Below are 14,446 nucleotides of genomic sequence, written 5' to 3'. Positions count from 1 at the left end.
GGATTGTTTCAGTGACTGGGGTACTCGGGATGGGTTTGTCAGAGGCAATGAGATTGGCACAGGAGAGAGCAGCGTTTAGGGCTGTTGTACATAGGATCGCTATGAGTCGCAAACGACTCGACGGCACATAACAACAACAACAACAATATTTTTTACAGTCTACAGGTTCTCCTTTTCACTTTTTTGCACAAGTACTTTGATGCACATAAAGATTTAATTTTTAGGAAAACCCAGTGGTCTAGTTTATCCTCTGCTAATTATGCATTTTCAGTAATATTCATGATGAGCAGTAATTTAAAGCCCAAATTTCTGGCTGCTCTAGGCCAACAGATTCACAGTCTCCACACAAAGCCAACATAGTTTTGATAACCGCCCTGGTCTCAAAGTCACTGCTGTAGATTTCTCAGTATCCTGTTTAAGGATAGCACTTTCATTGATTTGGTTGACATGCTGTTTCGAAGGAGGATAACTGTATTAAAAAAAAGGGAAGAGAAAGTATTTGAAGTCTTTATGTATGTATCACATGTTGTTGTCACTGTGTACTGTTAGGTGGGAACCACTCATGGCTGACCCTCCAGCAGGTCTTCAGGGGAAGTTAATCTCATGGGAGGAGACTGCCCATTCTTCTCCCATGGAACAGTAGGTGGATTTGAGCTGCATGCCTTTGGAATTGCAGTGCATCTCCTTTTTAATAGGCCATCAGAACTCCCTAAATATCTATTTATCTACAAGACCTAATTCTTGGACAGGCTTAAAGAACTCTGGAGCATGGGCTCTAACCTAGGCTGAGGCCAGAGGTGCAACTACCCTTGGGGTGAACACGTCACAGCAGGGCTACTCGTGGTGTGCTCACCTTACCTCCCATAAAAGAGAAGATCATAGACTAGGACATCCCTGTGTGCCACTCTCTGCACCTAGCCACCTGGATCCCAAGCATGCACCAGCATGCTACTCTATCCAACTGCATGGCTATGTCTCTCAAGACTCAGCAAAGCCACCTGCCAGATTCAGCTGACAAGCTCACTCACAGTTCATCCAGGCAGTCCTCTGGCTGCTTCAGGCGGTGGCCATGGAGGAGGTAGTCATAAATCTCATGGTTCTGGACTCCAGGGTAGGGAGTCATCCCCCGCGTCGCTATTTCCCACATTGTTACGCCAAATGCCCACTAAGAACAAAAACAACAAGTTAGGATGTCAGTCTTTCTGGAGAGGAATTTTTCATTATAAAAGTCCATTGAATGGACTTTTAACTCCCACCAAATGCTGCAGTGAGACTACCCAAATAAGGTGTTTATAGCCCACCAAGAGAACTAGGCAGCTTGTTGATAATGCCAGGCACAAAGAATCCTAACAAGCGGATTGGCCAGTTTTGCCATCCTGCTAGGCTTAAAAGAGCTATCCCAGCGCGCCGCCGGGAGCGGTGGTACGAGAGCTGGAAAAAAAAAAAAAAGAACTATCCCAGGAGCAGACAGGCAGAGGGGAACTCACTACTACCAGGAAAGGAGAGCTCAACACAGACCTGTGGACCCTGGTTCCTATGCTGGGACTTTCTAGATGTAGGAGGAAGAGAACTGTAATACTAGAGAAGATGGAAGACAATAAGAAGTAGCAGTATGCACACAGAGAATAGTGAAGCAGAACCAGGAGACTGGCAAGAGACGGTACAGTGGGCTTGTGAGACAGACTGAAAGAATGGAACACCTTCACGATGAGGCTTACTGGTGGAGTAAGTGTCCTTGGGCACTTAAAAAGAGCTTTGTGATAGCTGTCCAAGAAAGCTCTGAGGAGGGTCCAACAGCAGAGGACAAGAAACTATATACGTGTATTGCAACTCATTTCTGAACCTGAATTGTAACCTATCTCCCCAAGCCAAAATCCCAATGTCATCAAGTTGGCACCAACTCATGTTTCGGAGGCTATAAATATTTACTTTATATGTAGAATACTAGTAGATTAGAACCAGTGACCAAATACTTAAAGAACTATGCCACCAGGGGCTCCTTAAACTAGAACCTAATAAACCCCACAATCATGAGCATGGTCTCTGAGTCTGTGTGGCCACTGCAATCAATTATTGGACCTTTTCAAGCTATATGCAGAACAGATTATCCGGGAGACTGGGCTCTATGAGGAGAAATGTGGGGTCAAGATTGATGGACAATTTATCAACAATCTGCGTTATGCAGATGACACAATCCTATTTGCTGAAACAGAAGAGGACCTGAAGCGCCTGCTGCAGAGTGTCAAGGACTGCTTCCTACAATATGGATTGAGGCTCAATGTCAAGAAGACAAAGATTCTCACCACTGGACCAATTGGCAGCATTAGGATGGATGGTGAAGAGATTGAGATAGTTCACAGCTTTAGTTTGCTTGGCTCCACAGTCAACAGTCTTGGCACCAGCAGCCAGGAAATTAAAAGGCGCATTGCCATGGGAAAGGCTGCTGTTAGGGACCTCTCCAAAGTACTGAAGAACAATGGTGTCTCTCTGGAGACTAAGGTGCATCTGATACAGGCCATGGTCTTCGCAATCACTTTTATGCATCAGAGAGTTGGACAATGACCAAGGAGGATAGAAGGAGAATTGATGCCTTTGAGCTGTGGTGCTGGAGAAGAGTATTGAGAATACCATGGACTGCTAGGAAAATAAACAGATTTGCCCTGGAAAGGGTTAAACCAGGTGGCTCCTTGGAGGCAAGGATTCTGAGGCTCCGTCTAACATACTTTGGACATGTTGTAAGGAGAGACCAGTCCTTGGAGAAGGACATCATGCTTGGGAGGGTGGAGGGACAGCACAGGAGAGGAAGGCCCTCTATGAGGTGGATTGATTCAGTGACTGGGATAATTGGGATGGGAGTGTCAGAGACAATGTGATTGGCACAGGACAGAGCAGAGTTTAGGGCTGTTGTACATAGGGTCGCTATGAGTTGCAAGCGACTCGACGGCACATAACAACAACAACAACAGCAGAAAAATAGCCAGAGAAAGGATGAGTGGTGTGTCAGAATCAGAGAGGGGAAGTTTTTCTGACTTTTCTTTCATAGGAATCGGCCCTAGGCTGTTGTCATGATTCTCCTTCCCTTTCGTTAAGTTTGAGGTCAGATGTCCCATCAGATGCCATTTTTACATAGTTCCCATTTTTAATAAAGTTGTCTGGGCAATTTGGCAAATGCAGACATAAGTCTCACGTAATACTCAGCTTGGTGCTGTGTTCTATTCTTTCCTAAAGTGTTTTCTTTCCCACGTCTCTAGACAAGGCTACACTCTCACAGCACCTTGGCCCTACAGCCACTGGATGAAGTCAATGAATTGAATATCTTAGTTGTGACCAATAAGTAACCACATTGTTGTAAAGAAAATGGGGATAAACTAAGGTCTCATGCAAAACACAGATCTTCTGAACAAAGGACCATTTATCAGAATGTAGGAGACCTAGGGTGAAAGGGCATTGGATTAAGTACAGTGGATCAAGCGCTAGGCTGATAAAAAACAGATCAGAGTTGGAATCCATGGATGCTCCATCGAAGAAAGATGAGGCAGTTGGCTTCCATATTTATGGTGTTGGACACCCCAAGGGATGGTTCTACTCTATCCTGTAGGGTCCCTGTAGGGTTGTTCATGAGTCAGAATCAACTAAACAGCAAAGGACTATTTTCTAGCATTCCACTTGAATTTTTATATCGAGGCCCTGGACAGTCTAAAAGAGTTAATGCATTCAGCTACAGATGAAAAGGCTGGAGGCTGGTGTCCCCCCAAGAGGAGCTTCTGAAGAGAGTCCTGATGACCTCCTTATTGACAAATAAATCACTGAGCTCAATGGAGCTGGAGTTGCCAGTCAGAACTGACTTGAACTCAGTTGGTTTGGTTTTTCAGTAATAAGTAAAAAAGTCTGAGTGTGACCCTTGAGCCTCGGTTTATTCAAGGATAAAATGTCTTGTGGCATCAAGGTAAGTCATTTCATTTTAATGGGACGGCCTTGAATCAAAACCACACACTTACCACATCACTTTTACTTGTGTAGACGCGATCGGCCAGGCTCTCTATGGCGATCCACTTGACGGGCATCTTAGCAATGCGGCCTTGGCGGTAGTAATCTCCACTGTAAATCTTCTTGGAGAGGCCAAAGTCTGCAACACAGACAGTCATGTCGTCTCGCAACCTGTGGAGAGGAAGTTCATGTCCTCAGCAACCTCAGGAACAAAGCTTGCCTCCAAGTGCCACTGTGAACTCGCATACTGGTGAGCACAAAAAGGTGTAGGACAAACAAAGGGCGGCACTTGCCTAAAATACAGAAGATAGGAAGGAAGGGCAAATGGAAATGGGAAACATAGGGAGAAGATAGGGAAAGTGCTGTTACAGCAAAGACTAACATTAAATGCACAAAGAAAAATGTGTGTGAATAGTTGCATGGAAAACACATGTGCTCCATAAACTTTCACCCAAATCACAGCAAAACACTGAGGTTGAGGGAGATCTAAAATGGTCCAGGGTAATGTGAGGAAGCTCTGGTGGCCTGCTACTAAGAAGCTGCACTGCAATCCCAAATGCTAATTCACTCAGGAGAATGACGAGCTATGTCCTCCTGTGTGATTAACTCTCTGAAGCCTGCCAGAGGGTCAGCTATGGGTCACTTCCAACTGGATGGTACACAGCAACATCATCAGACTAATGTGTCTTTATTTGCTCAACACCTACTCTTAATATTGAAAGCCTTGAAACCTCACTCCTAGACAAATTGGATACCTGATCACCATACCGGAAAAGAAAACATGAAGGAAGCAACATGGGAAAAAAGTTCCCAGAAGCCTTCCCCTCCAGCCTAAAGCAAGTAAAACAAAACAAAGTCCCTTTCCTGTTTTTAAAAAGAGAGCTGGAAAGGGCAAAGCTCAGTTTGGAGGTGAGTTAGGAAGAATAAAGTTACAGGCCCGAAAAAGAACCATAACACATTGGAAAAACACTCTCTTCTTGCAATGTTGTTGTTGTGAGGTGCGGCTGAGTTGACTCTGACTCCCAGGGACCACTTGTATAGCATCAGAAAGATTTCTTATAATCACAAACTTAAAAACAAGAATTATTTACTGATTTTTGCAGTTCAAATCCACCAGATGCTCTGCTAGAGAAGGAGAGGCAATCTACTCCTTTGTCAGTCAGATCCAATTAGACAGTTACAAAAAAAAAGAAAAAAATAATTACTTATATTTAAAGATTGACAACTGATAGCAGTCATGCCAAAGAATGTTGAAGAAACAGGGAGTGTTTCCATCCAAAGTTATCATACAGCACTTGTCTCTGTTGTGAAAGTCTCATTTAAAATGTACAACTCAAGAGTCAATTATGTTTAGGGTTTAGAGAAAAAATCTTTACGTTTTTCTTTACTTCACATGACTAGCTGACTCATAATTCTGGATCCGAAGCAAGCTGATGGCAATGCAGAAAGATCAGACATAGCTGAACAAAAGCTTGTAAACAGGAAAAACTTCAGAGGCCAATCAGATCCACAGAAGCTGAGACAGTGAAGCAAAAACACCATTCATACACTGACCCCAAACCCACTGTGTCCAGTCAGCTCAGCCCCTAGCCCCTCCACTGAACTTCCAGGGCTGGACATCTTCATAGAAGAAGGCCCATCTGCCTCCCTCCTGGTTACCAGAGTCATACAGAAACCCCACCTCCAGCGTCAGTTCTCTAGTTTCCTCACAAAGCTGGCTCTCCTCCACATTTCAACACCACTTGTCATCTTCTGTCCCTCTCAAATCCATAAAGATCAAATCCCCAAAGGCCCAACTTTTCCAGAATGGGCCAGATCCTTACATGCAGTTCCGTGCAGCTAAGTCTCGATGAAGAAAATTTCTGTTGCTCAGATACTCCATTCCCAAGGCAATGTCCACCATGAACTTCAATAGTGTCTGCAAGGGGATGTGCTGGGATGGAGGAAACAAAGAAAAAGACCAGTTTTAATATGGAGAAACTGGCAGGTTTTTAACATCTAGAGGAGAAACTGTGTTTTTTACGTCTTAAAAGTTCATCAGTGAAATGAGAAAATAAGCCTTTCATTTCCATGTTAGTAATCACAAACAGGAGCTTTGGTAGCACAAGTGCTTGACTGTTAACCAAAGGTTGGTGGTTCAAGCGTATCAGGTACTTCAGGTGAGACAAGGCCTGGGGGCTTGTGCCATAGAGATTATAGCTTGAGGAATCTTGCAGGGCATCCTATTCTAGCCTATAGTACTGGTACAAGGCAGAACTGATGTGATGGCATAAGCAACAATAGTACGAATCAATCTTAGAAGAAATACAACCAGAATGTGCCTTAGAAGTAAGGATGGTAAAATTTTGGCTTGTTTACTTGCTCATAACAACTGGAAAGACCAATTGCTAGGAAAGGACATTATATTAAAAGGTCATCGGAAAGGAGAAAAGCCTTTGTTAAGATAGATTGACATGAAAGCCTCAAAAATTGATCAGACGCACCCAGACGATGAAGATGACAAAGGCTGAAGCAATATTTTACAATAAATCTGATACATTACAGAGTCAACTTAATGGCAACTAATAAAGCAGTGCAAGAAAAACATTCAGACAGAAATTAAAAGCAAACAAATAGCAACAGAAGCCCAAGACTAATATTTCTTGGAATGTATCATAATCTTCACCCCATTTGCAAAAGCCTTTCCCATAAATAACACTCTTAGTTTCTTAAATTTTTCCCACTCAATATATTTTGGGGAACTCTGGGTTCTTAATGCTAAGGAATTGTGATACCAAAGCAAAAGGTACATGACTTGGGAGAATTTACTGCCTCTGAAAAGTTACTGGAGGGTCAGCTATGGGTCAGTGTAGGAGGCTGCTCAAAGGCAGGCAGTTCAAATCCACCAGGTGCTCTAGGGAGGAAGAAGGGCAATCTCCCCTTGTGTGATTTATAGTTTCTGAAAAGACCCTGACAGGTCAGCCAAGAGTCAGTTTTGACTAGACAGCAGACAGCAGTAACATCTGTTATGTACACATGTATACACATGCTATTGTTGTTATGTTCTATGGAGTTAAAAGGACTCAGAGCTGACACCCCAGAGAATGTTCAGAGACTGTAAATTTCACAGGACGAGACTGCCCATCTTTCTCCTGTGTAGCAGCTGATGTATTTGAACCACCTGCCTCTGGGTTGACAGCAAAACAATAACATGTTATGAAGTCGAATGTGATCCCCTGTATCCGAGTGGACACTGGACACAACACACACAAAGAAAGAGGGGTGGAACAGTCAATGTTTTAGAAGCAAAAAGCTCAATAGGACCTGTTTTAAAGTATGCATCTACATTTGCCAATCTGCTCTTACTTGCCTTGAAATGTTTTGAAAATACCATTTTCTTCTTCTAGACTGAAAACTAAATTCATTTTTACCTTCTATCATAGTAGTGAAGCAATGCAAGTATTCAGAAATAATTTTCATTTTTGTTTTCCTGTGCCCCTTTTGTGAATTTCAATAGTCTAATGTTTTGTGTTATAAAAATCAAACTGCACTGCTATGTTAGAAAACTTACTGATACCCACTCTCTTCTAAAAGTTTTCTAACTCAGCAATTATGGAGATGATGATTAAATGAAGAACTCTGTTTAGTAACCAAACGTTCCTGTGCAGCCACAGTCCTGGAGAAGGGTTTACCACAAGTTCTCGGCACTCACAAAAAGACTTGCAATCCCCAGGCCACAGGGCTGTCATGACTTGCTCTCCACAGAATGTGAATTTCTGAAATAGTACTCAAGAACACATTGCATTTTATAATTTCTAGTTGCCAGCTGAGACACAAGCTTATCACACACTGTGCATAAACTGAAATGTAATACTTATCTTTTACCATTACATAGAGATTTTTTTCATTTTAATTAAGATTTTATTGTAAGTTTATAAAGAATTTGGATTTCCATTCATTCACTGTTGCACATTTTCTTCACTGTCCCCCACCTATCCCCCAGTTTGCTTTTTTCTTTAGAAAAAAGTTCTTTGATTATTATACAGTCCCACCTACAGAACCAATTTACAATGCAGCTCTTATTCTAGACTCTTGTTACACCAATAAGACCTAATCATATATTCCTTTTATACAGTTCCCTCCCTTGTCATGCCATGTACATTATTTATCCCCTTTTTTCTTAGTTTCCCCTCAACTCCCCCGTCAGTCCTTTTTTATAACAATGACATTATACAATATTTGTCTTTTTGTGACTGAGATATTTCACTCAGCATAATGTCCTCAGGGCCATCCATTTTTTATAATATTTCATGAGTTATTTGTTTTACAGTGCTGGATAATATTCCACTGTGTGAATGTACCACAGCTTTTCTATCCATTCATTTGGTGATGGGCACTTAGGTTGTTTCCGGCTCTTTGTTATTGTGAACAAAGCAGCAATAAACATTGTGAACAAAGCAGCAATAAACATGGGTGTGCATATATCTGCTTGAATGGCAGGTATGGTTTCTTTAGGGTATATTCCCAGTAGTGGAATTGCTGGGTCAAATGGTATTTCTACCTCCAACTTTTTGAGGAAGCGCCAGACTGCCTTAACATGGTAGACATGGAAAGCAGAGTAGTGGTTCCTAAGGTGGGAGACATCACCAATGGTGAAGACTCATTAACAACCTGAGATACACAAAAGACACAACCTTGCTTGTAGAAAGTAAAGATATGATGCAGGGCAAAGAAACTGAAGTGGTGAAGAATTCACTTGATGAATAACCAGTGTCTATAGAGGCAGAGTGATAGGCATATTGTAATAAGCAAATAGGCTGCAAAGAATTCGCAAGTGTGTCATTTTGATGACTAAGGTACATTTGACCTTTTCAGTCATCTCATATGCATACAGAAGCTGGGCAGTGATAAAGGAAGACTGAAGAGCTGACTCATCTGCATTGTGGTGCTGAAGAAGAATACTGAGTAGACAATGGACTGCCTGAAAAATGAACAAGTCTATCTTGGGGAAGTACAGCCAGATTGAGGTTCCTTACAAGTGAGAATGAGACTTTGGCTCATCTACTTCAAATATTTCATCAGGAATTCCTAGAAAAGCACATCATGTTTGGTCAAAAAGAGGTTCAGAAAAAATAATTCAGGGAAACTTTCCATGAGATGGGTTAACGCAGTAACTTAACACATACATGTGACTGAGAGGATGGCCCAGGTCCATTAGGTTGCTGTGAGTTACAGCCAACACTACAGCAACTACTAACAACATGTTTTAGCATGGGATATGGGAGGAGAGATAGGTGTGACTGATAAGGTGAATACTAGCAGATTAGACACGTAGGGGGTTGGGGGGAAGGAATCAAGACTACAGCAACCAAACTGGCCCTGGAAGGAAATCTTAGCCAACCAATGCTGAGAGGAATAAGAGAAATGGTACAAAAAGTGGCTTGTGTGATTTCACACATGCGCAAAGCATGGGAATACCTAGTAGTAATAACATATTAATAAAATAAGTTGGTGGGTTTTGACCTCCTTAGAGAGTCAGTCCTTAGAGACTGAATTATTGGGGAAAGTTATATAAGATTCGGATCTGGAAGCAAATAACTTATAATTAGACATTACCTCATGCTGTAGAGACCATTTATTGAGAGAGAAAAAATAAGTATCAAACCTCCGACAAAAGAAAAGCCCTCTCCTTATTCTAGAAGAGCAGCTGTGTTCTCCCTTAGAGGACATCTGCACTTGTTGCATAAACTGGCTGCCTTGCTAGCATCTATAAATTGTGCCCACTAGTCCCTTAGAGGATGTTTCATAAACTCGCTGCCCTCCTAACACAAGAAATTATGCCCACTGGTCCTGTTCTTAAGAGTCTGTGCTTTGATGAATTTACCACCTTGCTGATGCCTATAAATCGTTCTCACTCTTCATTGCTTTCTCTCTCATCCTATCTCCTAAGTGGCATCTCTAATTCTTTAGGGAGGAGTGAGATCAGCCAAGGCAAGCCAAGGTCCAAAGACTTTCTCTCATGTAACAGGAGCAGGATTTCTTTTATGAGGTGATGAAAATGTTCCAAAACTGACTGTGTGTGGTGAACACTAAAATGGATGAATTGTAATGATATGTCAGTGTTATCTCAAAAAAGTTGCCCTTCAAACACCAAAAGTGCACTGCTCTGGGTGATACAAGAATTTAACTCACATAGGTACACAGATAAAGAGGCGTGCAAGCAAGCACACACACACATATGGAAAAGGCAGACTTTTCTACTTTCTATCTAAAGGTTGCTGTGTCAGAATGTGATGTCTGAAGCCTTGCTTTCATTTTACAGCTACATGAGGCAACAATTGAAAGGGAATATACAGAAAGGAAAAATACAGACACTAGTTGGTGCTGCTGGTGGGAAAATAAAGTGGTACAACTGTACTGAGAAATAGTTTGGGAATTTCTTAAGAAACTAAATATCCAACTACCAGTGGCCCAGCAACTACACTCAAATCATTTATGTCAGAGAAATGAAAATAGGTTCTCATACAAAAATATAGAAATGTTCAGAGTAGCTTTATTGCAACAGCCCCAAAATGGCATTGGTTCAATGTCCTTTAATAGCTGAGTAGCTAAACTGTGATCCAGTGAAAGCCTACAGGAAGGAATAAACCACAGATAAGGGAACAGCCTAGATGCAACTCAGAAGTGGACCATCAGGTAGAAAAAGACAAAAATAAAAGGTTATGTTCTTTGTGATTCTATTCAAACAACATTCTCATAAAATCAGAACTACAGTGATGGAGAACAAACTGGTGGCTATCAGTCATTAGCATGTGGGGAGGGTGTGGTTATAATGAAGAAGCTGGAGGGAGCATCTTGGAGTAGATGAAATTGTTCTGTGTCCTGATTATGGTAGGAGGTACATGAATTTATGCATGTGTTAAAAATCAAATAACTACATACTAAAAAAGGGTATCAGGAGTCAACTTTACTATTAAAAAGTTCAATAAGCTTTTCCCCTGTCGCCGCTGAGTTGTCCGGAGGCCCGGGTGCATTCAAGATTCCGCCCCACTCGTAACCCACCACCATTGCCGAGGAAGACATTGCTGCTGGTGGTGTAATGGACGTTAATACCGCTTTACAAGAGGTGCTAAAGACCGCCCTCATCCACGATGGCCTAGCACGAGGAATCCGCGAAGCTGCCAAAGCCTTAGACAAGCACCAAGCCCATCTATGTGTGCTTGCATCCAACTGTAATGAGCCTATGTATGTCAAGTTAGTAAAGGCCCTTTTTGCTGAACACCAAATCAACCTGATAAAGGTTGATGATAATAAGAAACTGGGGGAGTGGGTAGGCCTCTGCAAAATTGACCGAGAAGGAAAGCCCCGCAAAGTAGTCGGCTGCAGTTATGTAGTTGTCAAGGACTATGGCAAAGAATCACAGGCCAAGGATGTCATTGAAGAGTATTTCAAATGCAAGAAATGAAGCCAATAAAGAACTTGGCATATTGCTTTTGTTACTTTTTTGTGGGGAGTGAGGAGCAATAAAATGGAGATTTTATAACAGATTTTAAAAAAAGTTGAATAAATATTTTTTAAAAGATACTTAAATTATATGGCATGCTAAATTTGCCAGCCTTTTGAAAAAGAGAGTAAAGTAAGTTTTACAGTAGACTTCTTGCTATCAAATAGCCCTGAGTTTTATTTATTATAAAATCTACCCTTGTACATATATTTAGGGATCTCTGATGGCTTAGTGGTAAGAAGCTGCACAAAGGCGCACAGAAAGAATCCACTAGTTGCTCTTTGGAAATAGGATGGAAAAATCTCCCAAGCAATTAACTGTCCTTGAAAACCTGCTGGAGGGTTAGCTTCTGAGGCAAAAGCAATGAGAGAGAGAGAGAGAGAGAGAGAACATGAAATTCTATTCCCTGAAAACTTAATCAGAAAGATCATGTCAGAAAGTGAAATGTGAGCCAAACCATCCTCTGAGATGTAACTAAGAAGGATGCTGTGCAGCCAATGGTCAACCTGTCTAGTAGCTGCTCTCAGAGGGACAGAATACGTGATAATCAAGGGAAAGCTGGAGGTCTGGGCAGTACCAGTACTGGTACTGGGCCTCAGTACCAGTCCTGTCTGTTCCTCACATTACTCACCTATTGCCAGGGACCCTAAACTCCAGCACAGCATAGTTGTGCCATTAAATGTACAAACACATACAAATTATGGAGAATACAGGCCAGAGCATGCTAGACGTTGCACAATGTTAGTCACTGTTGCTTTCAAATAGGCAGGAATGTACATGTTTGTAGTATTTTCAGCCTATGAAACATGTACAGGATCCAAATGTCTGAAGGTGGCTTTAATGGTGCAAAGATATTGGGGATTAGTTTTTTTCTTCTTTTCCAGATTTTATATTTTGGGGAGGGTGGTGTAATGAAGGACAATCTCAGGGATGTCCATAAATGTCCCTTCTTTTGGACAAGTCCCTTCAACACTTCAGAGAAGCCTCAGTAATGTGCCTATAATTTTGTCTTGTAGTCAGTTTCTCCAAATTTTTTCTAACTCCTAAACTGGGCTTTACCTCTCATATTACAACTAGTCTTTCTATCCAATCTCAGTGTATAAAAAATTTTAAGAATAGTTTTGTTTTGTTTTTTTTTTTTTGTGGAAAATAACGGCACGGGACTCTTTATTTCCTTTTATCATTAAGAATAGTTTTGTAACAAATGGCGTTTGAAAGACTGGAAAACTACCTGTAAAAAACTCAAGTAAGACTCACACCTCATACCACAGACAAAAACCAACTCAAAGTGGATCAAGGACCGAGGATTAATACCAAGGACTTCATCAGAGAACAGAGGTACTCTAGAATCCCTGATTCACAATATAAACCATCTTTAAAGCATCTTGGAAAACCTAAAACCAGGAGAGAATAAAATATTTGAGTGGGACCTTCTTTTTTTTTTTTCAATTTTAGTGTGTGTGTGTGTGTGTGTGTGTGTGTGTGTGTGTGTGTGAGACCTTCTAAGAATCAAATTCTTAAACACATCAAAAAAAATTTCCAATAGGGTAAAAGCAAATCCACAGACTGGGAAAAAAGATTTCATAATGACAATCTGACAAGAGACCCATATCTAAAACTTATAGAATTCTCTAGCACTTCAACAAGATAAACAATCCAATCACAAAATAGGCACAGGATATGAAGAGACACTTCATCAAAGAAGACATTCAGATGGCAAACAAACACATGAAGAAATGTTTACAATCCCTAGCTCTCAGAGATACGCAAATCAAAACAACTATGAGATATTATCTTACGCCAGTAACAATAGAAAAGTTTAACAGAGCAGCAAACAACAGATCCTGATAAGGTTGTGGAGAAATTGTAACTTTTATTCACTGTTAGTAGGAGTGTAAAATGGTGCAACCACTCTGGAAGGTAGTATGGCACTTTTTTCAAAAAGTTGAAAATAGAAATACCATTTGACTAAGCAATTCCACTACTGGGAAAATACCTTAAAGAAACCAGAACTACCACCCAAACATATATATGCACATCTATACTTGGACCAAGAGGCAGTCGTCAGAACAGAGCAAGGAGACACAGGATGGTTCAAAATCAAGAAGGGGGGTCTGTCAGGGATGTATTTTGTCTTCACACCTTTTCAATCAGTATGCAGAACAGATCATCTGAGATGCTGGGCTGTACGAGGAGGAATGTGGCATCAGGATTGGTGGAAGAATCATCAACAACCTGTGTTATGTGGAGGACACAAAACTGCTTGCTGAAACTGAAGAGGACCTGAAGCGCTTGCTGCAGAAGGTCAAGGACCTTCAACATGGATTGAAGCTCAATATCAAGAAAACAAAGATTCTCACCACAGGGCCAATTGGCAGCATCAGTATGGATGGTGAAGAGATTGATGTAGTTAACAGTTTTAGTTTACTTGGTTCCACAGTCAACACTCTTGGTAACAGCAGCCAGGAAATCAGGAGACCAATTGCATTGGGAAAGTCAGCTGTCAGGGACCTCTCCAGAGTACTGAAGAGAAACGACATCAGGCTGGAGACTAAGGTGCTCCTGATCCAGGCTAGTCTTCACAATTATGTGCTATGCATCGGAGAGTTGGACAGTGACTAGCGATGATGGAAAGAGAATTGATGCCTTTGAGTTGTGGTGCTGGAGAAGAGTGTTGACTGCTAGGAGAACAAACAGGTTTGTCCTGGAGAGCGTGAAGCCAAAAAGCTCCTTGGAGTTAAGGATTCTGAAGCTTTGTCTGACATACTTTGGGCATGTTGCAAGGAGGGACTGGTCCTTGGAGAAGGACATCATATTTGGGAGAAGGGAGGGGCGGTGCAAGAGAGGAAGACCCTCGATGAGATGGATCGACTCTGTGAGTGGAGGGGTGGGCATGAGTGTGTTTGAGATGGCGAGGTTGGCACAGGACAGAATGGTGTTTAGGGCTCTTGTACATAGGGTAGCTATAAGTTGCAA

General features: G+C 41.6%; 1 protein-coding gene across 1 annotated transcript in view; it reads right to left on the bottom strand.

The window, feature by feature from the left end:
• MERTK (c-mer proto-oncogene tyrosine kinase) overlaps positions 1–14,446 on the bottom strand; it is a 226,471-nt gene that overhangs the window by 44,462 nt on the left and 167,563 nt on the right. The window contains exons 15-17 of the mRNA XM_006898936.1: positions 5,811–5,920; positions 3,999–4,158; positions 1,029–1,165 (exon numbers count right to left, since the gene is read on the bottom strand). Of these exons, the coding sequence (XP_006898998.1) occupies positions 1,029–1,165; positions 3,999–4,158; positions 5,811–5,920 (407 nt within the window). The remainder of the gene's footprint in view (positions 1–1,028; positions 1,166–3,998; positions 4,159–5,810; positions 5,921–14,446) is intronic.

Source organism: Elephantulus edwardii, unplaced genomic scaffold (assembly GCF_000299155.1).
Source record: "Elephantulus edwardii isolate Elephantulus edwardi_28Jun2011 unplaced genomic scaffold, EleEdw1.0 scaffold00241, whole genome shotgun sequence".
Lineage (NCBI taxonomy): Eukaryota > Metazoa > Chordata > Mammalia > Macroscelidea > Macroscelididae > Elephantulus > Elephantulus edwardii.
Note: the sequence above shows the minus strand (reverse complement) of the source record. Positions and strands in the feature narration are given on the sequence as shown.